Source organism: Tachysurus fulvidraco, chromosome 6 (assembly GCF_022655615.1).
Source record: "Tachysurus fulvidraco isolate hzauxx_2018 chromosome 6, HZAU_PFXX_2.0, whole genome shotgun sequence".
NCBI classification, from domain to species: Eukaryota; Metazoa; Chordata; class Actinopteri; order Siluriformes; family Bagridae; genus Tachysurus; species Tachysurus fulvidraco.
In genome coordinates, this window is record NC_062523.1 from 18,731,294 (window position 1) to 18,758,372 (window position 27,079).

Consider the following 27,079-nt stretch of genomic DNA (forward strand, 5'->3'; position numbering starts at 1 on the left):
CAATCTATTACAGGCTTTCACCATGCTGCTTGTTACCAGTCCCACCTTAACTTTTTGATACTTACGTGTGTTAATTGAACATAACATATATAGCTTCTGACTTTCCTTAATGAGGAATGTTCATGTTATTGTGTACACATTTCTAACCAAACAGAATCACGTACGGTGAACAATAACCAGACACCTCAGAAACCAGACCTCCAGATAGATAGATTTGTTTTATACTTTCTGAGATTGTCATTACATTTGGGGTCTTCTTAAAGAAGGTATTTTACCTCAATTGTATCTAAATAAACACCAGTGACAATAAACAGATTGACTGTTGCTCCAATTCTGCTTAATGAAGTTCGTGTTTCTCTCAGAAAGGACATCTATTTTAAAAACAGCCAAGTTGGTTCTGATAGAGAGCAAGTGGGAGAAAGCAATAATAGAGCAGCATGTAGGTGAATTTTAGAATAAAATGTCATGTATACTATTATTGTTATAAATCATTTTTATTTCTCTATTCACGTAGATTCAAGTCAAGAGTTGTACTTTGAAGGCTCTCTATTAGGCACAATATTGATACAGGAATGTTGTTGCTATGGGATGCCAAGATAGTTAGCTCTTGTAGACATATGTATATATGGCCTTGCGCAGGAAAGCCATAGGTCGCTGTATAGGGAGAGATTTTTACAGTTGGAGAAAATGTATGCATGATGCATCAATATGTCCTATCAAAACTTCTTCTGTATGCATTTCATTTTAAAGCAAAAAAGGAAGAACGTTCAACAAACTAGCATTAGCATGAAGTTCAGAGCATGTAAAGACCATGTTGAGAACAACAAATGTTTATTTGGCAACATATTTTGAATTATCTTGATTTACTGTCCAGTGGAAACAATTATAAAAATTTCTGAAAGGCCAAAACCTATAAAATGATATAAAACAACAATCTCAGCAATATCGTTGTTGGATCTGTAGCACTCAGAGTGTGTATCGGAATACTAAAGAAAATGAACCAAAAAACCAAAAAAAAAAAACCCCAAAAAAAACAAATCAGCATTCAGTCATTGCTATACATTTAATATTAGGTTGGCACAGGTACTTATGGCACATTTATCAGAAGGGTCTGATGGTGGAAAAGGCAGCATACATTCTACAAAAATAGCACAATAAAACTTAAGAATCATCAAGGCAACATGTTCCTAAGCAAGTATCTATCCATGTGATGTACCTGTATTTATGTCAACCAGTGGGAGGCAGTGTAGATTCTCCTATGCCAAAAGTGGACTTGTTAAATCCCAGAAAGGTTGAGCAACGTTTAAGCGGCACAAAATAGTGCTGCTGAGTGTGACATCATTTAACGATCTTGTATACACACCTCCACAAACTCAGTGTGTCAGTGGAGATCTGAGATTTTAGAATGAATCAGGCATTAGGAATACACAGCACTTTGGTAAATTAACCCCATATCATCTCCTAGCCTGCCAGACGTCATGGCTTTTCTACCAAACATCAGTAGTCTCAGCTGTGTATAGCAAGTTCAGTACAGATATTTACAATCCCTAACATTCTGTCATTAGATGTACATTTTCAAAACAAGAGCAAAAAATAGAAACATTTGGGTGTTAAAAAAAAAGGCAATTTCCTTTAAGCTGAGAAAAAAATATCAATGCGGAAACGTCCACTGCCCACAAGGCTAGTCTTCTTGTTACTAATTTGCATACCTGAAGTACTCTTAAAATATACTTCTAACAAGAATCATAGATGGACAGAAGGAAGAACCTAAAAACATAATGTCTCCACCACGTAGTGGCACAGGGATAAAAAAATCTATTTCTGAATACAAGAAACATTACTATTAATGTATAGCCACAAATGAGGCTGAAAATAAGTTGTGAAATTAAGCTAAATTACACAAGATAAAAAAAATTAAATTAAATAAAAAGCTTAGTGTTGGCCACAGATTGCTCCCCTCCACGTTAGTCATAAAGTGCTACAGAAAGTAGCCACTGACCAAGAGATGAGTTTGCATGAAGAGAGGAAATATGAAAAGCCTGGTCAGTGATGACTTGCCACTAATTATGTTTTGATTGCAAAAGAAACCTTGAAATGTTTCTTAGAGTAGAAATTAGATTAGCTGGTAGAAAGTCAACGTGGAGCTCAAAGTAAACAGCACCGTTCCTTGAAGCTCTTCTTGTTCTTCTTGTTCTTTCCTTTTCCATTTTTGTCCTTATTTTCTGACATCTTCTTGGATCGCACTTCTCTCATGAGGTCAAAAAATACCTTTGGAAGTAAACGACATTATATAAATAAATACTTCAGCGTTCATGCAAGAGTAAAGCATAATGTGAGCAATATATATATCTAACCTTGTCTACGTTGGCACGGGTTTTAGCAGAAGTCTCCACATATTGTACATTCCACTCCTCTGCTTTTGCTCTTGCATCATCCACAGAGACCTGCCTGCGATCCTCCAGATCAGATTTATTCCCTACTAGTAGCAGTGGAATCTTATCCTCCTCAGCTTTAACACGTAGGATCTGCTCCCTGTACAAAAGACACACACGTGCGAGATATTTAGCAGAGTATTTTTACACTGCTCCCAAATAACACACATCTGTAGCCAGGATTTAATCTGGGTTTGTTTGGAGAAGGGCGTCATCATCGGATTCCATGCAAGTTCCAAGAGGGATCGATCGTGTAATTGTAAATGTCACATCTGTAACGAAATGTGCAATAATTAACATGCCTCTCTAAATTACAAGGAATCCGGACACGCCACTGCAGAGTTCAGTTCCCTGGACAGATATTAGGCCAAGTGTACAAAACTCACTAGACTTGGCCTTGGGCCAAGGGGGAAAAGTGTCTAAATCCTGTAAAGTGAAATATATAAATATAGAACATTATTTTCAAATCACAAGGGTGTGAAGGTCACGAGGTAATACCCACCTGAACTCTGCTGTGGCTGTGAAAGACTCTTGCTCGGTTATGGAGAACACAAGCAGAAAACCCTCTCCACTGCGAAAATAGTTGTCTCTGATGGCTGCATAATCTTCCTGTCCAGCGGTGTCCAAAATATCGATCTGCACCTCCTCCCCGTCCAGCACTACCTTTTTTCTGTAACTGTCTGCTTTTGTAGGCTCATAATCTTCAACAAACTGATGATCAAAATAAAGATAGTTATGTCAAGGATAAATCTAGGAAATGAACATGTAGTTACACACTGTATGGCCAAAAGTATGTGGACACCTGATCATTACACTCTTATGTAGATCTTCCCCAAACTGTTGACACAAATTTGAAATGATTGGCTTAAATGCCCTTCCATGCACCCAGCTATCTGAACTATTGTCTACTATAAACGACACGTGGGATAGATGTTGAAAGTCTCCCTTTTATTTTAGTTATATATTTTGGTTTCTTTGTCATAAGCTGCAAAATTACTCGCTTAATTATTTTACAATTATGTCTGAGGTGCTGAGGTTTCATACAGGTTTTTGCCCTGCTATAGCAATTTCTGGGGTTCCAAAAGCCTGGTCTTGGTTTAGTTCTAAACAACTGGATATGAAAAAGAGTAGATATTCTGGCAACTTTTTTTTTAACTGCATTTTTTTTTACTTTAACTCCTAAACCCTGCCTTCTGTTTAGGTTTTTTAGGGTTTTTCCAGTATGTATTATATTTGGATAAATCATTAGGGTATAGAGTTTGTTTGATTGTATGTATGCTCATCTCCTCCTCAACTCCAGTTTGTGTTTTCATTAGTTGTTATGTCTCTGTTGTTATTCTAATAGTAAAATAAGAGGAATGAGGGTAAATGATGTCCTTTTTCCTTCATAATGGAGTGTGTTATGCAATAGAAAGTTGGAACACAAATGTCGTTGCATGATTCAGCATTACAATTTTCCTTCAATGGAAATACGGGGCCTAAACATGTTCCAGCATGACAATGTCTCTGTGTTCAAAATAAGCTCCATGAACACATGGTTTGCTAAGTTTGGAGTGGAAGAACTCAAGTGGCCTGCACAGAGCCCTGAACTCAACCCCACTATGCACCCCAGGCCTCCAACAGTGACACTCCACAATCTATTTGAAAGCCATCACAGAGGACTGAAGGTTATAACAGCAACAGCAGAATTAATCTGGAATGAATTAATTAATATTCAACAAGCACATATGGGAGTGATGACCAGCTGTCCACAGATTTTTGCCCATGTAGTGACATTTTAGCATGACAGCTCACCTCATCATACATGAACTGGAGAGTAAGGGCCGACTTGCCTACACCACCGCTGCCCACCATGATGACCTTGTGCAATGTTAAGGAGCTCTGATTTTTCCCCTTGTTGGCTGCCATATCTGAATTCCTCTTACCGCTGCTCCACACACACTTTATCTGATTCTACCTGGAGAGACACACATATGGTTTTGTTGTATAAAACCTACTACTATGAGTGAACAATGAGGAAAGACAAGACACTTTCATCATAGTGTATTATGGTATGCAAGGCTGAATACACTTTTGTCATTTTAATCTCTTTGCTGCTTAAATGGCTGAAATGTTGTTCTTTGTGGGGTTTTTTAAATAACAATGAGCCCCATGTCATGTACATTTGAAAAACATCTATATCCTTCTTTTGCTCCAGTGTGTGGGAATTTATGCATAAGATTACTATCTAATGTAGGAATAGACTTGATCACTTCAAATCATATCATTTGCCTGGATTATAGGACATTATGCTATGGAATATACTTTAAAGTTTATTTTGTTTTCATGTAATTACATTTCTAGATTAAGCACATGCTCTTATCCAGAGCAACGTATAACAGTGCTTTTTAGTCTCTATCAAAAACACATCCTCACGTTACCTCAAAGAATATCATGGAGAAAATATAGTTATTAAAAGGTACTGAAAATTATTTCAAAAATATTAATATTTTATATTATTATTTCATGTATTTGAATATGAAAAATAAATTAGGGAGACAACACAAACCCATAAATAATAATAATCTCTCACTTAAGACAAAAGAAAGGCTACTATAGTAACGGAAGTTAGTCTGTCTGTACACAGTCATATGCTGTAAACAAACGCCTCGGGTGACGAACACACTCTTCTTTCTAGCCGTCTGTGTGCTTTTATGGAGTTTTGTGGCTGTCACTACATGCAAATGCGTGAATGCTTTTTTTTTTTTGTTTGGTTTGGTTTACACAAAGACTTACTTCACTAAAACACTGATAAAAGAGGCCCAGTGTTGTAGTGATTAAATTAATACAAAAACCTTCAGGAATGCACTCAATGGATATTGATTACTAAAAAAAGAAGAGAAGACTGTTAAAGAAAGACTGTCCTGTCACTTAAATCATTTTCTAATGCCAGACATTGACTAAAGACTGTGTCAGTTTAGTTATTATCGATCTAAAACAACCCCAAATCTTTTCTTTTTTCTATACTACAATTAAAATTTTAAAATGTTTTAATCCTGGGGGACTGAAGTCGATTTGTACAGGGTTACACTTATTTATTTTATTGGCCTCATTTTACTTTATTTTAATGTATTACTTTTTACAGCTACTGAAATAGATATGGTGCTTACCCTATATACTGTCCTCCCAAAATTCCCAAACGTAAACAGGCTTTTGATAATACAAATTTACTTTAACCAAAGCTGATACTCTACCCTGTCAGACTAATAATAATAACAACTTCACTTATTACTAGTTTTGAATCTTACTTAATTGACTTCTGTGTGACTTTTAATGAATGAATGAATGAATGAACAAACAAACAAAGGAACAAACAAACTCACTCCCTGGTATTTACACCATTAATACATGAATAAGCCTACTGTATATATTTTTGAAGGTTGGTTAAGTAGAATACTTGTGTACTTGTACAGAAACACCAACATTTACTTAAAGCTTAAAAAATCTTGTTGAGCCCAGGTCAACAAATGATCCTTGAGGATCTACCATGCTGCTTGAGGGATAAACAGAGTGGATGTGGTGGCCAGTGCATATTCACACTGCTGATCTTTACCCAGGAAATGGGACCCTGACGCATTGCTTCCAGCTATTGTTCTTGGCAGTGTTGAAGACACGAAGGACCTTACTAGGAAGCTGCAACAACATGCATGCAGGAACCCTGCATCAGGATTTGCTGGCTATGGCATTTTTGGTGCATGCTCACACTTCCTCACACACGTTGTCAGCAGTAATTTAACAGGAACAAGAACCATGATCCAGCTCCACCTAGTCCAACCACTGGAAGAATTTTACTATTATGTTTAATATCGCTCCACTTTGTACATAAACCTAATAGATATTAAAATGAGTATTGCTAATTTTCCTCTTCAATGGTAAATGAAGGCAGAAAATAGGACATGGCTTCAGGACTGCCACCACCAGGGGAAACTCAAGTAAAGAATGAACAGAGGGCAGCCGGATTTAAATGGCGACCTACATATGTTCCTTTATTACCTTCCCCTATGGCTACAATCCACTGAAATATAAATGCCCCTGCCCTTCCCCCAGATAAATGAATTCGTTAGGATTCCCAGATTGCCAGAGGCTATGCAGCATGTAAGCCATGATTCATCTTTGTCCCTTGCTCCCTCTCACACATAACATTGTGTGTATGTGAGAAGTCAAGAGTCTGCTGACATTAAAAATCATTTATGCTTACTGTCTGCTTAGTGTCCACTTTCCACAGGCATACATTCAAGTGCATTTTTTGCCAATTTAGTGGAAACTATTTTTGTGACGGCATTTATTCGGTTTTTCTCCTTCTGATGTAAGTACGTGACAAAATAACCTCTTTAAACTCACACCCTCTCCTCGACCTGGAGATAGCAGTGACACTGGGTAAAATCACATCACACTTCAAGAGCTTATACGGACATACCAAAGCAAGGACAAACTAGTCTAAAAGCTAATCAGGTGACTGTATGCATAAATCTGTACCACACCATAAACCATAATTCAAGGCTCTGCGTAACAGAAGGAAATGAATATTTAAATTCTTTAAACTATTACTACTGATCTACTGTAAGCCTGACCAAGATAAAGCAGTTACATTGATAAATGACTGAAAGAATGTTACAGGTAAGAGGGTAAAGCACTGATAATTACTCGCAGAATTCCTTAAGATTACTATTAACACTGTGAGAACTAAAGCACTTGTCACAGAATAGAAAATTAATTTTACCAAACAGTGTTGTAATGTTTTTTCCCCCCTAATATTCTAACTATTCGGTTAGAGTAAGTCTGTGTATTTGATAGCTTTAGATTCGTGTTCTTGGCTGACAGGAGTGGAACCCTATATGATCTACTGCCATTGCATTGCATGCACCTTTAGGATCGTAGATGCTTTTTCACTCACCATGGTTGTAAAGAGTGATTATTTTGAGTTCCTATATCCATCTTGGCAGCTTAAACTGACCTTGTAATAGAAACCCACATAACCATCATTCGCTCACTCATTTTTTTGTTTTTCACGCCATCCTGTGTAAACTCTAGAGATTGTTGAAATTTGCGTTTCTAAACTATTCGAACCAGCACTTCTTCTACCAAATTTCATGCCACAGTCAACGTCTGTTGTCTATTGGCTGACTAGATAACTGAATCAATGTAGTTCAAGTTCAAGTTCAAGTTTATTTATATAGCACATTTACAAACAGCCACACGGCTGACCAAAGTGCTTCACAGTGCGTTTGATATGTATGATGTAGATGTATGTAGAGATGTAAATGTAGAGATGAGAATTAATTGGATGAGGTGTATGTATGTGTCTATTTCAATATGACTGTTTCAAGACTGTGGCCATCATCCACTGACCTGTTCAGTGCAAAGAGAATAAAATATAATATATATTGGAAACCCAGTCTGTAGTGAAACAAGACATCATTCTTCCATGCCTGACATTATCAAAGCCAGCTTGCTCCCTGTTCTCAAGCCTAGACAGGTTCAATGTTGACCTAATTATTCCAAGGATGAATGTTAAACCTGATAAAATCAAACTTGCCATGAATGGGAATCCAGTTACATGGAAAAATGTACACTTGCTATTAAACGTTTTTAAACATTCGCGGTTATTTCTGTTTAAATGATTTCTATTTAACATGTACAGTTCCCCCTAGAGACACTCCTAAGTAATAAATAAATTATTACAAATACCTAAAAAAAAAAATAAATAAACCTTATTTTTTACTTCTTTCATTTTTTTCTTGGTGCTCTGTTTTTACATTTAACCACGTCCTGTTTTCCAGGCGTAAAGCTAAATATGCGGTTGCAAAATCCTGTTGCCATCCCTTACCTTGAGAACTTCAACACTTAAAGAGAATGATTGGTGCTGACCTTCACAAATCATGTAATGTATACAAAGGATTATACATTAAAAAAAAATAAAAAATCAATGAACAGTTAAAAAAAATGTCAAACACAATTAAGGACACAACAAAAGATGTTTATGTTTAAAACTTTTCCAGGAATTAGATCCATGAGCAGTCTCTACCCACTCGCAGTGAGGAAAAAGGGAAACAGTTCAAATATTTAGAACTGCAGAAGTTTATTCTTGTTTCATAATCAATTGTCAGAGTTATTTGGAAGTGTTGCAAGCCCTTTCTAGCAGATTACAAAATGCAGCACCTGAACTTCCTGAACCAGCTCCATTGTGTGTTGTGGTTAGGTAGGACCAGAGTCAAACATTTTGCTCGTGCATATTATCAGCAGCATCATAATTAAAAAAAAAAAAAAAAAAAGATGGGGATTACTACCTAAGGCACGTCTTATTTTCTACAGCAATTTTCATGAAAGGTGCCAATACTTCTGAAGCCGTGCAGAGCGGAAATATCTTAGTGAACCAGACGGATTTCTCTTCATTGAGTTGGCTTGTATGAAACTTCCTGATGGTAATGATTGAGAAAGCAGGAGCATAACTGAGCCAAAGCCCCTCAACACTAACATCCTCTTTCTAATCTGTATTAAGGGATGAAATTCCCTTTGCCTGAAATCACTTAACATCTATCTAGTAGCAATGAAAACACCATACCAAGGCATTTTTTTTTTAAAACAAATCTGATAAGTAGTCATGTTACTACGGAACTGCGTTACAGAGCAGTTCCGTGTTTAAATCCAGATTCATTTGGCCTATAGATAAGTAGCACTGAGGACTGATATGAACTTGGAAAGCTGATTATTTAATCTTGAAAGTGAAAGTTAATGAAAGTGAGTGACATACGGCTAAGTACAGTGACCCATACTCAGAATTCGTTCTCTGCATTTAACCCATCCAAAGTGCACACACACAGCAGTGAACGCACACACACACCGTGAACACACTCCCGGAGCAATGGGCAGCCATTTATGCTATGCAGTTTGGGGGGTTCGGTGCCTTGCTCAAGGACACCTCAGTCGTGGTATTGCCATTGGTATTGCCATTGGTAGGCCACGACTTCCCCTCTTGACTGACCATCTTTCAAATAGCTAAAAACAGTGTGGCAATTTATTATACAGCACTGATCATTATGGCTGAAATGCTGCTATAGAATATCAGTTCACAAAGAAAGAGTTTAAGGAAGTCAGCATAATCCTGATTTCCATAATAGCTTTTCCCCAAGCAATGTTTTGGTTATAGAGCTAAATGCTTTGATTTAAATTTTTACCATGCATAACTCTATTACATAGAACAGTGTTTCACATCAGTACAAATACTAGATACGGGCTAGAAATAACCCTACAAATTATGATTGGTTAATAATGGAAACATTAACCCTGAACTAAAATTTCTTGAGTCTTGATAATTTGCAAGAATAGAATAAACGCTTAGGTCTGTTTCCCCATAGCACCGGAAGCCTGCCTCTGGTAACTCTCTTTACTGAATACTAATCATCTCGAGCTAGACGCAGATGGCTTGCTGAGAGATTAAGGGATTTTATCACTGAATTAGGATGATAGGGCCTTCTTAACAACACAGTTTTCATGTCATTTTGACAGAATATGTTTATTGTAACCCAGATGAGGATCAAAGCACATTTTATGAATGATTAATGCAGAAACCCTAATAAATTCACAAGGTTCACAAATGTTTTTAAGGCTGGTCGATATGATATAGTAACATGATAAAAATTGCTACAGTCCCTGGTGGCCTAGAGGCAGGATCCCTTGCACTCACCGCTGATTCCCGGGCAGGAAACCAACCTAGCCACTGAGGAGTTAACTCTCAGTGACTATCCCAAGCCCGGATAAACTGTGAGTTTTTTTGTCATGAAGGTCAATCAAAGGAAACCTGCGCCAACTCAAAATATGCAGATCGGATGGTCTGCTGTGGCAAAGCCCAAACAGGAAGATGCCACACAAAGATGACTACGACATACGTTTATGAGATACAACAAGAATCACTAGTGCAACAGAGCTTTACAATTATATATCACACCATTAAGACTACTTGCAAAGTATTAGATTTGGCAAATTCAGTGGAAACAAATTTTAATCTTTAAAAGTAAAAATTGGCATCGTTCTTTTCCTCTTTTGGCCTAAAATCCACCAACGATTTTTGGTCAAACTAATTTCTTTGGCATCCCTAATAAATCCAGCTAATTGGTGTTAATAACATACTTGTCTAAAGTTACCATCTGTACATTCACATTAATGGACTTAAAACATTCTTAATTTCCCCTGACAGAAAGCGAGGGCACCACGAGCATGGTTAGATGGTGAAATTGGTGGGACCTCTCTAAACAACAGTAATTCATTTAGATCTCTCCAGACCAAACATATGAAAATAATCTCTAAATGGATAAGAGCCAGATTATGCAACCTTGACATGCAGATAACTCCAGCTTCAGTCACATCTAAACACTGAAGGTTCCACACGGATTGGATTCTTTTTAATCGTGTGAATGGTAATTGTGATAAAGTCTGATTAATCACTCTCCAAAGAACAACTCACACTAGAACACTTGTCTTTATCACTGTGCCCTGAAACTAGACATGCATTAACGGGTCAGCAAGGAAGGTGATTAAACGACAATAAAGGAATAACAAAAAATATCTGAGATGTAAACACATCATGAAACAAGCCTATATAATCATAATCATGGTGTGTGCCCCTTAGGAAGCTGAAAATTCCACTTAACTTTATTTCCCAGAGTTTAAGTGAGCAGGAGGTGAGCTGAATGAACATCAAGAAGCTACTTGTCAATCCTTATACAAGCTAATAAACACGGTACTAAAAGTATGTACTAGGAACATGACTATTTTGTGCAACAGGCGAAAATGGGGAAAGGAACATAATCCTGAATTTAGGATTAAAAGCAATTATCACCTGAACTTAAGAGTAAGACATTAAGTATGCTTTTATTTTATAGGTCCTGACATGTTATGGGTATTTCCCTGAGTAACTTAAGAAGAGCAAGACATTGTATATTCCAGCTTATGGCACTATATTTCTGATTTGTTTTCTTGAGAAGTAAAAAGCACCAATGGCACGAGCAAGCTACAAAATCATTATACATGGACAGAACAGCGGCTCTATGAGAAGACTAACTGTGATAAGATGCGATACACAACATTTTATTTAAATTAATTTGAGCATGTATTAAACATATCTGGTGCTTAGTTACTCTCCGGTTCCTGAAGAACTTTAAAGAGAGCTTCCATCTAAAAAAAAAAAACGGAACTTTTTTTTTCCTAAAACAATTGGGAGTTCCAGCATGGGTGTGCTTGTTTTCTGGATACAGCCGTATGCCCAGTAAAACACCACCTACAAACTAAACAAAGGCAGGCCACGCGTAGTTTCCATGAGGATGTATGGTATTACTTGCTGCTGTGAATGAGAGTGCTGATCACATTTTCTAAGAATTCTAACAAGCAAGATTGAAAGTATGGCAGTAATTACTTTAACCTTAACTCACTTCTCAGTTATACTCACTTGTTTCGTGATATTTTTTAAATAAATCTGCAGTTGAAGTGATTATTTAATATAGAACTGAGCCTCAAATGTCAAGTGAAGTCCAAGACAATATGTTCTATTAATAATGGAGACACACAGAAACATCTACAGATGTATTGTGTTTTATTAATTATATTAGAAGGTCGAGCAGTTGTTTAAGTTGTACATTATCGGTCAGGCTGAAAATGTGTGTGTTTGTATGTGCTCAGTACATAAACACACTAAACACTAATTTAGGTGCTTTCCAAGCTACACCACTAACTTTAAAACATTAAATATTACAGACGTTAGAACTGCAAGCACAGTTATGTACTAATTGCAAGAACTGGCAAAATCAGTCATAATGGTGAATGTAATATTACTAATTAGTATAACATTTGAAGACTTGAAGATTTATAGTCCTTAGTGCATTAAATTTTCAAGAACAAAGTACTAATATATATATCATCCTGATTTTATTACTCTCCATTTCCTGTGGTGCAGCAATTTCATCTAGGTTTATTCACGACACTAATTAATGACATGATTTTCGTCCCAGTCAGTCTTAAGTCTAAACTGAAGCAAACCAATCAGGAGAAAATGTTCTGGTATCTGAAAAAAAGCAAAAGCAATAAAAATGTCTGTTATATTGTTTGCTGGACTCAGTATATAACTGTCATATGACAGACTACAATTCAGGGTGATAAAGATCTTTCTTGAAAGGAAGAGTTGTGGAATATTTGAGTCAGAGGCAATTTTATATGACATGGGTTCTCACATGTTTTTGAATCACATGAAAACAATAGTTCACATAATTGGTCACAGTTGGTGTGTTAGACAGATAACAAGGTACATAAGGAACACCAAGACATTATGTATTCAAGCTTATAGCACTACAAATGATCTGATTTTCTGAGCCATAGAAAACACCTATGAAAAGATCTTTCTACAAATTAAATATTTACTTTGACAGAACAAAACAGCATATTGAGACTCCTCAATACGGACATGAACAGCTTACATATCCCTTTGGACTTCATCACTCCATTGACACTCTGCAAACTGTACTTCTACTGTTACTACATGGAAGACATCTGCACATTACGTTTTACGTATTGTTACTACATGTAACATTCATTCTCATTTTTATTTTCGTTTTTTAAATTTTGTTACAAACTGAGGCCTAAGGTGGAGCAGGTAAGGTTTTCATCACACTGTATGTAAGTTATAAACTGCATGTAACTTTGACCACGACAAAAAAAACTTAAATCTTTTAACAGCAGTTCTGAGAGAATACAAGTGAAACGAGATGTTATACATGATATATTACATGTCTTAATAGAGCTGTGCCTTAAATCATAGTTCTAGTGCTCAGTTCAACACTGTGGTTTTCATCAAGCTTCAATTATCTGATGCTGATTAACTGTTAAACAGATTATATGGGTGAAAAAGTTCAATCTAAAGCAAAATAACAAGCTATAAAAACCTCACTATGAAGTGCAGGAACACATGAAGATCCTTTCCCTAGTACGTAAAGACACAACATCTTGTAACAGAGAACGGGACAGTGTGTGTGTGTGTGTGTGTGTGTGTGTGTGTGTGATTCCAATGTAAATGTAATCTTCAAATGTAATCACTGAATGTCGCCTGAACAATGAGTTTATATTTATAAGTGAAATATGTATGTATGTATGTTTGTATGTATGTATCCATACGCTTGAATTGAAATGTTCACAGCATCTGGTAACTAAACAGATTTTTTGATAAAGTAACATGTGGGTTTACCTGTTCTCCTTTCACGGTTTCATTAATCTTTCTTTAGATTAGTGGACAAAAGTTAGGTTTAGACAGAAAAAGTTAGTGACCTAAACACTGATTTTCTTAAGATGCAAAGATGGCAAAAATGACGGGTTGCCATATATATCTAAACCACCTTTAACCAAGGTGTGACAAATATATATTCATCAATGCTATACGGTGTACACATGACACAGGAAACATGACACGTAGATCAACACCAGTCTCTAAAGTCACACAGTTTTCAGTCCTTCACTATACATTGTGTCTTTCATATCAATAAATAAATATCATCTTTACAGTGTAAAATAACTTAGGAGCTTTAACGAGTTGGGCTAAGCCTTAAAACACAACACAATCATTAACTAAACAGAACAACAGAGTCTCTATTCATTATAATATAAACAGCATCTCGACACATTATTGTTTTTGTTCTGCTGTAGTTCTTCAGGTTTTCCCACCATTAGGCTAAGTAGGCTGTGTCCCAGAGCAGTGTATAGTGTCGCAAATTGTAAACAAACGAGCACAAAAACAACAGAAATGCTTTGAGAGGAAATGTATTTTTCATCCGAAACCTTACCACACACTGTCTTGATCCGCTCAACTGTCGCAATGTTATCTTTTTACAGGCATTAATCGTGTGTTCAGTGGCACAAAACAAGGGTTCTGTATCAGAGAGAAAGCTGCTGCCCCTGATAGCACGACCCCACCCTCCAGCTTGGGGAAAAAGCTGAAACTACACCGGATATTGCGTCATGACATCAGACTGACTACATCCGCAATCACATTCCACCATATAGGTGGCGTGTTATTACAATTCGCTCTGTTAGTCGTGTAATGTGTGAGACTGTGAGTACACGATACGGGGAGAACATGCAAACTCCACACACACTAGGCGGAGGCGGGAATCGAACCCCCAACCCTGGAGGTATGAGGCAAACGTGCTAACCACTAAGCCACCGTGCCCCCCTAAATTAATAGTTTATAGTTTTATTTTTTCTTATAACAGAATTTATAGTTGAGGCAGCCATCTATGGAATGTGCCCTAATTTAAAAATCATATGGAAAATAACAAGAGGACTGCCATTAAACACACTCATTAGGATTTAAACACATATGTGGAAAGATGAAGACAGTAAGAGGTCCTCTATTGCACACCAAAATGAAAATGGGCAGTGGTGGGGCCCCCCTGCAATAGGCAGTCATGGGGCCCCCACTGTCAATGGGGTTCAGGCACGGTTTGTGTTCGCGGTGTCTGAACTGTCTCAAAACTATTGTTTAAAAATAATATCGCACTCACGATTGTGCGTTTATACTGAACATTGGCAGTGGTTACCTGGGGCCTAATGTCGAAACTCAATATTTCCATACTTAAGCGTATGTGATACTGCTGACGTGATTTGAAGTTACAAATCAAACCTGTACATTCAGTAACATTAATAAGTTACTTAATATAACTGTTTCCATGCCGTATCGGTGGCTTAAAACGCCGGTTTTTACGCCAATGTTTCTGCAATATTACATATATAACATCGCCTTTACTTTACATTGACCCGCCCACTCAGCCTTGTTCACTGTAACTAGCCAAGGCACAACCCAGCGCTCAGGTGGCTTTCAGGTAGCTATGGTAATGTTTTTCTGATTTCAGGGAGTCAGATCATTTGACTCAGCCTGCCAATAAGAGCCGACTCCCATACGGCTCATTATTTGTTCTCTAAAAAGGGCAAAGTTTGCGTAGCGCAAACGAACGCTCACGCAAAAGAACAGTTGGGAAAAAGATTTTAAATGAAACGCATGAATTAAAGTTCACAACCAGACCAACGGCATCGAACACATCTACAAGAGATAGAGAAGTGAAGGCAAAATGCATACGGCTCATATGAGCGAGTCGACTCTTAGTGTTCTCAGTGGCAGTTAGAAGAGCCGGGTAAATGAGCCGACTCGTTCGTGAACGATACATCACTTTAACAGGGAAGAGTTAAAACGGTAAGCAAACTAAAGCAATAGCTGAACTTTATGCAAACGAATATGATCAGTTCAGTAAAAAAAGGTTTTCTGTTTAGTAACGTTAAAAGTTTGCTATTAGCTGTGGGGAATGTCGTTGACGCGAGATACAGTAGCTAACGGTCACGCCTGGCTTCTGGTTTAAACTACAGCGCCATTACTTTCTGTTGGTTACCGTTTACTTTCTGCTAAACTCGGATACTATGGGACGCAGGTTTAATCCGATTATGGATTAGACGACATCTACTACTACACAAGCAAGCAATTTACTGTTTTATAACAAATTAATATAACTAAAAACTTAGTTTCATATGACTTGAGTGTTGTAGACACAGTTACCACAAACCCTTTCCGTCAAGTTAAGTGGATCCGTAAGAATGTTTGTATTCAGTCCATGTTTGTTCGTAGTTCTTAAGTTAGATAGTGAATAAGTTAAACTAAGATAAATTCGTTGTGAAAAGCACAAACCACCATTATCAAAGCTGTTATATTTCTTCCTGAGGTCTAGTAGTCAGTTCTGGTTAACCCTTTCAAATTTAGTTGTTTCATTCAAACCTCAAAAACACACACACAAAAAACAGCTTTATAAATAACTTAAACGTTCCTGAACAGAAAACTCAGTTGTATTTATTGTACACATTTAAGTAATGTTTATGAGTCTCTACAGAAGGGTCCTTGGCTACAACCGAAGGGATATAAATAGCTGACAAATCAATCAGATATCCTTGTGTAGAATAGTTTCTTCTTATCCCTTTAAAATAATATAAAATGAATGAAGTTGGGCTATAAATGATGTTAACATGAACCTAATAATATTAATTATTAAGTAATGCAGTACTTTTGATAATGCTATGGGCATTTCATTCTTTATATGTTTTTGTGTGTTTTATAATCAAGCTGTTTCCCCTATGACCCTGGTTTATTAGCTCACAGTACAATGTAATAGAGCAATTTAGTACCACTTCTGGTAAGCTATGATTAATGTCTTTATTATGGTATTTTTTCTTGTTTTTGAATCATTTTACATATAGTAAAAGGTACCAGTATAGTCCTGTTTATATATAGCAACACAATGGACGTGTTCTAGAATCACATGACTACATATCACCTGCCAGTGTAACAGATTATATAACCTGCAATGAAGAATTCTTATTACTGCCATTTGAGCAATGAATGTGAACTACAATTCAACTCTTGTGTTCAGTTTTTGTTGTGTTTTTATTTTTATTTTTTGCAAAGTTTTCTCTATCTTATTCCATACTTAGACTCTAACAGAAATATTTTGTTTCCAGGAAGAGAAGTGTAAGTGTACTTATGACACTCTCACAGACCTAGTATGAGCAAGAAGATTGATTCCTGTCTGTGGACTTCTGTGCCTCAGAGTTCTCCTGCACCATGTGACCGCTATAAGCATGCTATTTGTGCTTATAATGGGAATGTTTACCTGCTTGGAGGTAGATGGAAGCACTCATTAAAAGATTTCTGGAAATACGATGTGGGTAAGTCATATTGTTCTGTGTGTCACTGGAAGTTGCGTCTTTAGATTAGAGAGATCAAATGTTTGTTGAAATTGAATGCATAGGGTGTAACAAGTGGATCAAGTTGGACTGTGACAGTGACAATGCACCTGATGAACTGGAGGAACACAGCATGGTGTCTCATGAGGTGATTTTAATATTATATTAATCTGGTGTTAATTGTTTTTTGAATAAATAATGCATCCCTATGATGTAAATTATCAGCAACTGCAGAAATCATATGGTAGAATAATGCATTACCCATTATATTACCCATATTATGCTTTTATTCTCTCTTAGGGTGTCCTCTACATATTCGGTGGCTTAAGGGATTCAGCATATTCTGACACAAAAACCCCTCTATGGTTGTTTGACACAGGTAATGCAAAATAAATAAATGAAAATGTCATGCATTAATTATCTAAATAAATTCTCTATAATCATTTAAAATGTAATAGATGAATGGTAACTATTTCTGCTAACATGATTTTGTCTAAACAACCCATGAACAATGTTTTCCAGTCATATGTTTAATTATGTTTCACTATACTTACTGTTTTGTGTATTCTTATTTTTATTCCCAATTTCTATTCTTTGCAGCTAAAGAACACTGGTTCTTTGTAGAAGAGCAAAGTCCACTTGCTCAGGTAAAAGATAATCATAAAAAGTTCATAAAAACTCCTGTGTAGTTAAATGTGTGGCAACCTGAGAAAACCCTTCATACAATAAACATCTGACATTTTTTTAAATGATGTTGTGATGCTTTTCTAAACTGAAACATGCTTTTCTTTTGCATGTGTTAAAAATACATGCCAAGATCTAGCATTAGAGGTATATTTATGGTTCTTTAAAGTTAAGGTGTATGTTACTGTCAGAAAATCCATATTTTGGCCAGACTGTGTTTTTCATAATTTTTTAGATTGGCTAAAAACACATGCAGCAAATTTGATGGGTTTTCTCAGACTGCTAATGGTTTTAGGACTTTGAATGCGTTAGCAAACAGGTATTTTAGACTACTCTGCTCCACCATCTCTATCCTTTTTTCTAGAATGTGGCACCAGCCAACAGAAAGGGACACAGTGCTGTTGTGTTGGGATCTTCAATGTTTATTTATGGTGGATACATTGACATGCGAGGGACCTCACAGGAGTTCTGGAAATTTAACTTAGGTCAGTAATATTAGGTTATAAGAAAAAAGTAAACATGTTAAACTGTGAGACAAATGGATTTCAGGTGACAGTTGATATGCTTGAATGTTGTTTATTAGCCAGATTTTCCCACACAGGAATCAGTAATAATTCTCTTTTCCTGTCAAGTGAGCTTAAAATATGTGCATGCAGAAGCTGGCCAAGATACATGCCTGCACATGCCTACAATTTATTTTGGATGCTTATTGAAATATATACCTTTCAATCTATCATTTTAGTAATTAAAAAGTTTCAAACATTTTATAGTATTCTTGGTTTCATAACCCAGGGACAATTTAGCACACAGACACTGAGCCAGATATTAACTCCCAAAAGATTTAGTCATTCGTAACTGTGAAATGTGAGTCAACTGTTCTCTGTTGTGCCTTTATCCACAATAACAACAATTTCACACCCAACAGATGAGATAAACACCCAGAAGAGAAAACGCTATTCAAATTATAAAGTATTCAAAGTATTGTGAACAGTGGATTTTAAATGGTTGTATAAATAAGCCATGTTTCAGTAATTAAAAAGCTCTCACATAAACACACACACATATATATATATGTGTGTGTGTGTGTATATATATATATAAATATATATACACGTATATATATAAAATCACACTATTGGCGATCTTATCTCAAAATCTAGTATTACATCAAAGTTGTTCAAAAGCTTGTAGCTTTTGCAAATAATGTCACTGAAGTGGCCAGGTGTCTCTATATTAGACTCTAGGTTATGGTCACTCTTGAGTATTGCACAAGTGGGTCCTGGACCTCGGCATAGCCACTCTGCTATAACCAATGACGACTGCATGTACCTGTATGGTGGTCTGCAAGGTTTGAAGGAGCAGAGAGACCTGTGGAGATGGAGCTCCTATGACAATACTTGGACCTGCATCAGAACCTTGTGAGAAAATAAGTCTAATTATCAGTTGAAATGATTACTGAAAAGATGTTTTATGCAAATTAGTATAACTGAAAAGCAGGTATATTTGCAGAAGTTTTTTAACAGTTAAAGACAAAATTATACCATTGAATAGGTGTTAACAATCAGAAGGTTTACCAATCTCATTCCTTAGTATCTCAAAATTATTTAGATGTAAAATTGACACTTTTATATAGAGAGGTTTTCATTAGCATGTCACTTAAAACATGTTTTTTTTTTAGTTCTGTGTTGTCACAGTTATTTTCCAACGCATAACATCCTGTAATTGCTTTTATATTTGCCCAAATTACCATGTATAATGTAAGAGTTGACTTCATAGATTGTCTCTGAAGCCCTCTAGCGGCTGGCTGCAGAGCAACGTTCAACCCTGCCTATTCCTTTGTTAGTAAATGGAACCCAAGGCAAACGTTTAAATTAACTTTAAAAATTTCATAACAATTTATTGACTGTAAGACCTTAGCAAACACTTATAAAATCTTGGTAAGTTTAGCCACTCACTGCATTGATACTGATAAAGGATATGAAAGTATCTAACAGCAGGTGTCAGAGCTAGATAAAACTCAACAACAGTAAAATCTGTTGTTAGCATTCTGTATATTAATATATGTACTGTGCATGCACTGGCTCCAAGGTCTCTACTGTGAAAGATTTTATTGCACAAATATATTTAACATTTGATTTTTTTATTTTTTTTTTGCTTCCCTACTTCAATGTGCAGCTCAGGACCCTCTAAACTTATGGGACACTCAGCTGTGGTGTACAATGACAGCATGCTGCTTTTTGGTGGAGGAGAGACCCAGACTGCTCCAACTAACTGCTTGTGGAGTCTCAATCTTACAACACATATGTGGGAGAGGCTGCCTTCATTGCCTGCATCCACTGCTCCATGCCGGATTCACCACTGCAGTGTGGGTCTTGGTCCTAAATTCCAGCCGAGACCACCAAATAATACCAGTAGTAAAGATATCTCAAAAAGTAAGGACAACACATTCAGACCCTTTAAGAACAAATGTTTCCCTTCTAGTCCCTTAAACTGGAAGCCTGAGGAGGATATAGAGCTACAGAGCCTTTCTGTCAGCTTAAAAAGTACTCAGACATACGAGAGCTGCCTCACCTTTGAAAACCAAGTTGCTCAAGGGAACAGGTACAGTGAGCACTCAGAAAATGAAACAGAGGACACTCTGCAGGTCCCAATGCCTGACTTGCTCCTTGTAGTGGGAGGTAAACCTCTAAAAGACCAAGCTGCCATTTCAGTGTGGCAAATGACTCTGGGAGACTAGTAGAGATATGTTGAAAAGTTTTATACCTGCAAATGCTGCCTTCTCAGAGAGAAAAATGAATAGCCTTCATTGTCCCATATGAGGATATACAGTATTTATTTCTTGGACCATCTGCTGGTGCATTAGTGACATTCTGATTTATGAATCTGATTTATGTAGTGTTGTCCTGTGTATTTGTCCAAAACAATTATTTCAGAAATGTATGTATATATGTGTGTATGTAAATATAATGTGTATATGTAAATAAATGTAATTACACCTTTCACTTCCTTGTTTAATTTTTGTCTGCACTGTGCATTACACTTTTTTATTAAGCAAGTGTAGCATTGTCATATTCACTGATTCATTTACTTAATTTCAGTAACCACAGTATCCTGGTCAGGGTCACAGTGGAACGTGAATGAAATAGTGACAGAATATCTCTGGATTGAATGCCAGTGCAAAGGGCATCTTGCACACACATTGTAATACTCATTCTAATAACACATGTACTAGCATAATTTTGGGGGAGATGAGAGGAAATGAAGAACCCAGAGGAATCAAGCATGAATCATGTTTTATGCTTTTGTGGATCTTTCAGATCAACATATTTGCACATTTCCTGTTAGTTCCTGACGTTTTACTTTTTTTTTCTTCACAGTAGTGACAAACTCAATTTTACTAAATTCATAGTGTGATTATGCCAGTGATTTTAGAACCATGTGACAGATATAACCAAGCACTATAAATTCAGAATTAAGCTTATAATCTATACATTATACAGTCTGAACAAGAGATGGCGCCAAAGCACCAAATCATCTTATAATGTCTTTATAAATAAAGATACATACGTTTAAAAGCCACACTACTATGGATAAATATCTCAAGGTCAAGAATTCATTAATAATGGTTTTACATAGACAAATGTTGTGATACTATATCAAAAAAAAATACAAAATAAATCAAACCATTAATAAGAAATATTGTACCACACTTTTGATGGATGTTAAACACAATAAGATGTATATCTAATATTTGGAGGGGAAAAAATTACAATGAGGTTCACACTTCATTCAGTATTTAGCTTTGGCTGGACATCTCTTGATCTGAGGATGAAGTGGTTCAGCTGTTCTCGCCTCCACACACGTTAATCTCCTCTCGACCCACGTGGTTTCAACTATAAAAAAGTTTCCTCGCGAGGCGGTTTTAGAAGCTTGATTGCACTGGGGAAAGGACGGAAAGCACAACATCGTCTCCGTATTACGCGCAGTCGGTGCACTGAAATAATTCCGACCTGGACGAAGACGATGTGAGATCTGATATAGTGGACAATATTTCAGATGTTAGTCCTTTCAGTGACAAATCTGTGCAAGCGACCGCTCGGACTCTGATAGCATTATTTTGTACGGCGATGACTTTTCTCATGCCGTCATTAGGAGGACGAGATGTCAAACATAAGGACGAAATGTGGCTAAGTGCACTGATGTAGCCTGAGGCTGTTTGGATGCTCGAAGTCAAGCTCCATCCTTCACAAACAACCATGACGCATGGAGCTTTCTCTGAGACGACTGCTTTAAGAAGCCTGGACTGTTCCTAAAATCCAGATCGTTCTTAAGTGCGATCTCACGAAATAGAACTTTTGTAAATATTTTAATTTTTAATTTTTCTATTTTTTTATGAACACGTTGTTTAAATATCTCGTGTGGCTGCACGGTGTCGATTTACCGTGAATGCAAAGTAAACTCGTTTGACCCTTTAGTCTGTGTAATTAACGGCGATCGCGAGTGGACGCGTGGGATTGAAGATGAAGGTAATAGTGCGGGTGGTGTTTTGTTTACTGGCTTGCGTGCTGTCAGTGAGAGGCGCCGGGAGCGACACCCACACGCTGCCCCAGGACTCGTGCGCGTCATGCGGCCTCGGCCGTCCCGACGTTCCAGACGCTATGGACACTGACTTTCTGGAGGCGGTGAAGAGGCACATACTGAGCAGACTGCAGATGAGACAGAGACCTAACATCACGCACCCGATCCCGAAAGCTGCTATGGTCACAGCACTAAGGAAGCTCCACGCCGGTAAAGTGAGAGAGGACGGCAGGTTCGAGATTCCCAGCTTAGATGGCCAAGCCGCATACAGCAACGAGGCGCAAGAGGAAACATCAGAAATCATCAGCTTTGCCGAGTCAGGTGTGTAGGAAATGTCCTACTCTATAACAGAGTCGGTCTAATCCGTTTGTTTCCAGGACTTTTTGACAACGTAAACAGGCGAATAACGTGCAGAAATGATGCTGCTTTTATTTGTCATAGTTACCAAACAAAAAAACACTGAAAAAGTCCACATGGACTGATTTTTTAATGATTGTATTGATTTCTTTAAGTTCTAACAAAACAGCAGAAAAAACGAACTCATTATTAGTTACATCGACACTATTTCCTAAAACATTGCAACTCATGTTGATAACGATATGTGACTTATTGTGTTACTTTTAACAATATTACATGAACTACGGTTATTCAGAAGCCCCACAGAAAAAAAATCACAAATGAAAGCACAAATAAATTATGAATCACATTAGATTCAATTCTAACTTATTGGCTCAGAAATATAAACAATATATTATTCAACCCTAAGTAATAGTTTATAGCAACAGCACTGATTTACAAATAGCATGTGTCTGTACATGGGAGGTAAAAGCTTAATATTATAAAGATTGTGGGACATTTTGTTTATAAAATGTTATTAAAATGTTTGTGTAACATGTTTCGTTAATGACAGACCGAAAATGGTTAGAAATATTGTATGATCTGAGTGACATCTAGCAGAATTTCTTTATCAAACTTATTTTATATATACATACATGTAGCAAATGAGGTATATTCTGCTCTGACAAATTAGATATTTTCAATAACTGTATAGCATAATAATAACAACAACAACTTACATTTGAAGGAACCTTGGTAACAATAGCTTTTTTTATATATATAAAAAGAGTGAGAGTAAAACTTTGCAGTGTCAAAAATACTTATTAAATTAAATGTAGTTATACATGTCTATTGAGATCTAGGGTAATATATATATATATATATATATATATATATATATATATATAGAGAGAGAGAGAGAGAGAGAGAGAGAGAGAGAGAGAGAGAGAGAGAGAGAGAGAGAGAGTATACATATACATGAATCTAAAATATGGCTAAATTTATTTATTTTTTTTGATGGTTGTAGTATGAAAGATGAAGCATGGTGCTTCTCAGCCTGTCTTCCATATCTCCTATTTTATATACCTGCACAACACGTAAGCTTGGACAACTTCTTTTCTCCACCAAGAATGAATGAAACACACTTATGACAAGTAAACAGGGGGTGTAGCAATTGTTGGTAGGGCAGTGTGTGTGTTTGTGTGTTCAGGTTGAACCGAAAATGTTAACATTAGAAACGAAAAAAATAATAAGAGGGATAATCCATGACACATTTGAGTTGTGGTGGGGGATAGAGGCTGTTGTGGGGGATGGTCTACTCATATCGTAGTTTTGCAAAGAATGAAAGAATGCTTTTAAAATATCAAAGCAAAGCTAGGCCTCTTTGCATTTTCACCCATTATTCAGGACACCTTTGAACCTTTGAGCTGCATTGTGTCACGAAACTGGCTTTGGTCCCTGCTCTCTGGACCCCTTCTGCCTCAGGGCCAGCTGGCGCTAACCCCCAGCGCGAAGGTTGCCAGCCGGGGCATGGCTTTGGGACAAGCTCCCAAGGTATTCTGCAATGAGTGGCACACTCATCCAGTGAGCTTTTAGATGCGCTTATCCAGTGTAGTTCCCTGGATCTATCTGACACCTAGGAGATAAGTCAGCAAATCACTGCTATTGCAGGCGAAAAGATGTTCTCTTTATAGAGCGCTTGACATGTCCCTTTCTTTGGTCAGAATGTTTACTTGAATCTTACACCCTACTCTAGGAGGGCAGAATGGAGAATGCTGCCAACATGCAGGTGAGAACAGCTGCCAGCGTCATGTCTCTGTTAACTCTGTTCTGTGGTCCGTTTCAGAAGGATTTGGTGTCCCGTAGCCACGGGAGCGAATCGAGAGATGTGTGCTTCTCATTTGTCCATAGCTATTCGGACTCGCTGAACTCTTAACATCCAGGCGAGCCCGGGAAATTAGGCTTTATTATTTGACATCATCCCGTGTAGCAGTATTCAGAGGGTTTGCAACAGGACCTGCAATTTCATCATGTCAGTCATACCCTATTTGAATTGATCCCCTTGGCAAATCATTGTTTTATTGACATTGGATACTGTCTTGGAAATTAGATTCTACAGTGTCAGTAAATTGGCAGGATGTTAGAAGCTAATCAGACAGCAGCCCATATTCTTGTACTAAGCAGTTCATATGAAGCAATTCGAGCATGATAGCAATCTGTAGTGAAGCATTAGAATGAACTTGCTATTTATGTGTCCACTTATCCATTTACTGTTTGACATTCTTTTTTGGGGATTTTTGGAAGATAGCTAGGGTCCTTTGATAGCATTGCCAATTTACTGTTCCGTACCCGTGTTTTCAGTGGTGGGGGAAACTTCTGGTGTGTAAATTGTAATAAGTGGTTTAGCTGCGTTGATCTGCTTCAGGAGAAACAGCACATACTTGGGAGTCTTCATGGTTGCCAAAGTTATGTAAACAAATCAAAATCAATTTTACACAACACCAGAATAATGACAAATCAGTTTAATGTCAAATTAGTTTAACCTAAAATGAATAGTTAAATGGGTATTTCACCTATTTCAGCTGTACACCACCTCCTATGATCACAGGAAACCGAAAAGGGAACCGGAAAGGAATGTCACACAGAGCTCCAGAGGGGAGTAAAGTGTTAATGAGAGCCAGTAATCAACCCTTCTTCCCTCTGCCTCCTGTAAAGTTGGCCAGACAGTGCTGATTGCCCATCTGTGGTTCAGCTCAGCTGAAAGTAGGCACGCCCAATCAGCATGTGGACAATGGATCATGTGGCTACTTTCCAGACCTCATCTCCATTCCTGCTTTTCTGTAAAGAGAAACTTTATAAACTAGTGGGCATTGTTGTTCCATCTTTCAGACCAATATGCACTGTGCATGTCATTCATTTTGAGAAGGAGCTGTTGAGGCAGGTAGCAGAGCACTTTTCTGAACAGGTAATGCCAGAATATTTATAACCTGAGGGCATGCCGGCAGTTAATGAAGTAGAAAATTTCAGAGAATTGTTTGCTAATCTGTTTTATTCAGATTTTGCTACACAGCTTTTAAAAGCTGACACCATGTCCCCAGCACTTTATTTTCTGTACCTACTGAGCTTTAACTGTGTTCCACTTTGGGACTGCCGAGTAACTGGGTTCTTGCCAGAGCAGGGGCAGGCAAACGAGTCTGGACAGGGCTGAGTGCACATAAAGCCACTGCTACATGGGGCCAGACAGGCTGTCAGAGAAACAAGCCATCTTCGGGGGCAAGCTGTTGACACTGACCTCAGCTAATCAGTTTGCAAACAAGGTAATTCCACCAATTCAGCAAATGCCAGCTGTAAGCAGCTCTTCAACTTGAACCAAAAGATCAAATGAAATATGATTAATTATACCATCCATCACTTGTTGGTGCTATAAGTGTTCACTGGTTCAATGGAACTTTTCAAAAATTTAAAAGAAAAGGCAAGCATCCTTAACTGAACCAAACACTGGTTACATGCTGAATACAACTGTATTTTGAATACTGTGCTATGTCATGCAAATGCTTTGTATTTTCCTGATCATCCTTTTTATTCAGAGGCCACATGCACAATACTAGGCTGTGCCATAGCTGTCCAATAATACCTCACAGACTGCATTGTGCTGTCAGTCTCCAAGGCTCCAGGAGCTGTGAGTTTTCACTATGCTCACTGTGAACTCAATGAACCCCCCAGGGCAGAACTCACAATCCACCCCTACTTTCCTGCATCAGCAGCCTTCAGTGCTAGGCCAACTGGGCCCAAGCCCAGTTTTGTGCTGCTGCAGCCTCTCTGTCAATCAGGATAATATATGAAAGGGAGAACAAAAACTAATGAACCTGTCAGGCATATTATAAAATGGATCAATCTATCTTGCATAAATTGCTATATATTATTATTTTTTGCCAGTTTCAAAACATTTTCCAAACTAAATATTACTAAAATGTTTTTTTAATATAACAAATGCATGTGTTTCAGTAATAATTTTTTCCCCTCCATTTCCTATAGATGACCTAACTTCAGCAAAGTCCAGCCTCTATTTTGTGATCTCCAATGAGGGCAATCAGAACCTGTATGTGCTGCAAGCCAATTTATGGCTGTACTTCAAACTTCTACCTGGAGGACTGGAGAAAGGTGTGCGTCGGAAGGTGACAGTGAGGGTACGCTACCAGGAGCCTGGTGGTCAGGAAAAATGGGTTGAGAAACGCCTGGAGCTGAAGCGC

The 27,079-nt window shown here is 37.4% G+C and overlaps 3 protein-coding genes across 6 annotated transcripts in view; 2 read left to right on the forward strand and 1 right to left on the reverse strand.

Moving 5' to 3' along the window:
• Nucleotides 1-814: 814 nt before the first annotated feature.
• ralba (v-ral simian leukemia viral oncogene homolog Ba (ras related)) lies at nucleotides 815-14,446 on the reverse strand. The gene is made up of 5 exons (XM_027164316.2): nucleotides 14,291-14,446; nucleotides 4,227-4,389; nucleotides 2,935-3,143; nucleotides 2,355-2,532; nucleotides 815-2,268 (listed from the first exon to the last, which is right to left on the reverse strand). Exons 2-5 carry the CDS (start codon nucleotides 4,338-4,340, stop codon nucleotides 2,146-2,148), a joined length of 624 nt encoding a protein of 207 aa, XP_027020117.1. The 5' UTR covers nucleotides 4,341-4,389; nucleotides 14,291-14,446; the 3' UTR covers nucleotides 815-2,145.
• Nucleotides 14,447-15,133: 687 nt separating this feature from the next.
• On the forward strand, nucleotides 15,134-20,917 carry si:dkey-3d4.3 (leucine-zipper-like transcriptional regulator 1 homolog). Of its 4 annotated transcripts, none has more exons than XM_027164310.2 (8): nucleotides 15,134-15,696; nucleotides 17,007-17,213; nucleotides 17,297-17,379; nucleotides 17,532-17,610; nucleotides 17,832-17,878; nucleotides 18,280-18,400; nucleotides 19,153-19,333; nucleotides 20,091-20,917. In XM_027164310.2, the coding sequence occupies exons 2-8, from the start codon at nucleotides 17,051-17,053 to the stop codon at nucleotides 20,650-20,652; spliced, it is 1,236 nt and encodes a 411-aa protein (XP_027020111.1). In that variant the 5' UTR covers nucleotides 15,134-15,696; nucleotides 17,007-17,050; the 3' UTR covers nucleotides 20,653-20,917. The 4 variants fall into 4 exon arrangements, with proteins under 4 accessions (XP_027020111.1, XP_027020113.1, XP_047670782.1 ...); XM_027164312.2 differs by lacking the exon at nucleotides 15,134-15,696 and adding an exon at nucleotides 15,757-15,971; XM_047814826.1 differs by lacking the exon at nucleotides 15,134-15,696 and adding an exon at nucleotides 16,118-16,681.
• An 871-nt stretch (nucleotides 20,918-21,788) lies between these two features.
• inhbb (inhibin subunit beta B) overlaps nucleotides 21,789-27,079 on the forward strand; it is a 7,318-nt gene continuing 2,027 nt past the window's right edge. The window contains exons 1-2 of the mRNA XM_027164315.2: nucleotides 21,789-22,814; nucleotides 26,865-27,079. The exon at nucleotides 26,865-27,079 is cut by the window's right edge and continues 2,027 nt beyond it. Of these exons, the coding sequence (XP_027020116.1) occupies nucleotides 22,436-22,814; nucleotides 26,865-27,079 (594 nt within the window). The 5' untranslated portion in view covers nucleotides 21,789-22,435. The remainder of the gene's footprint in view (nucleotides 22,815-26,864) is intronic.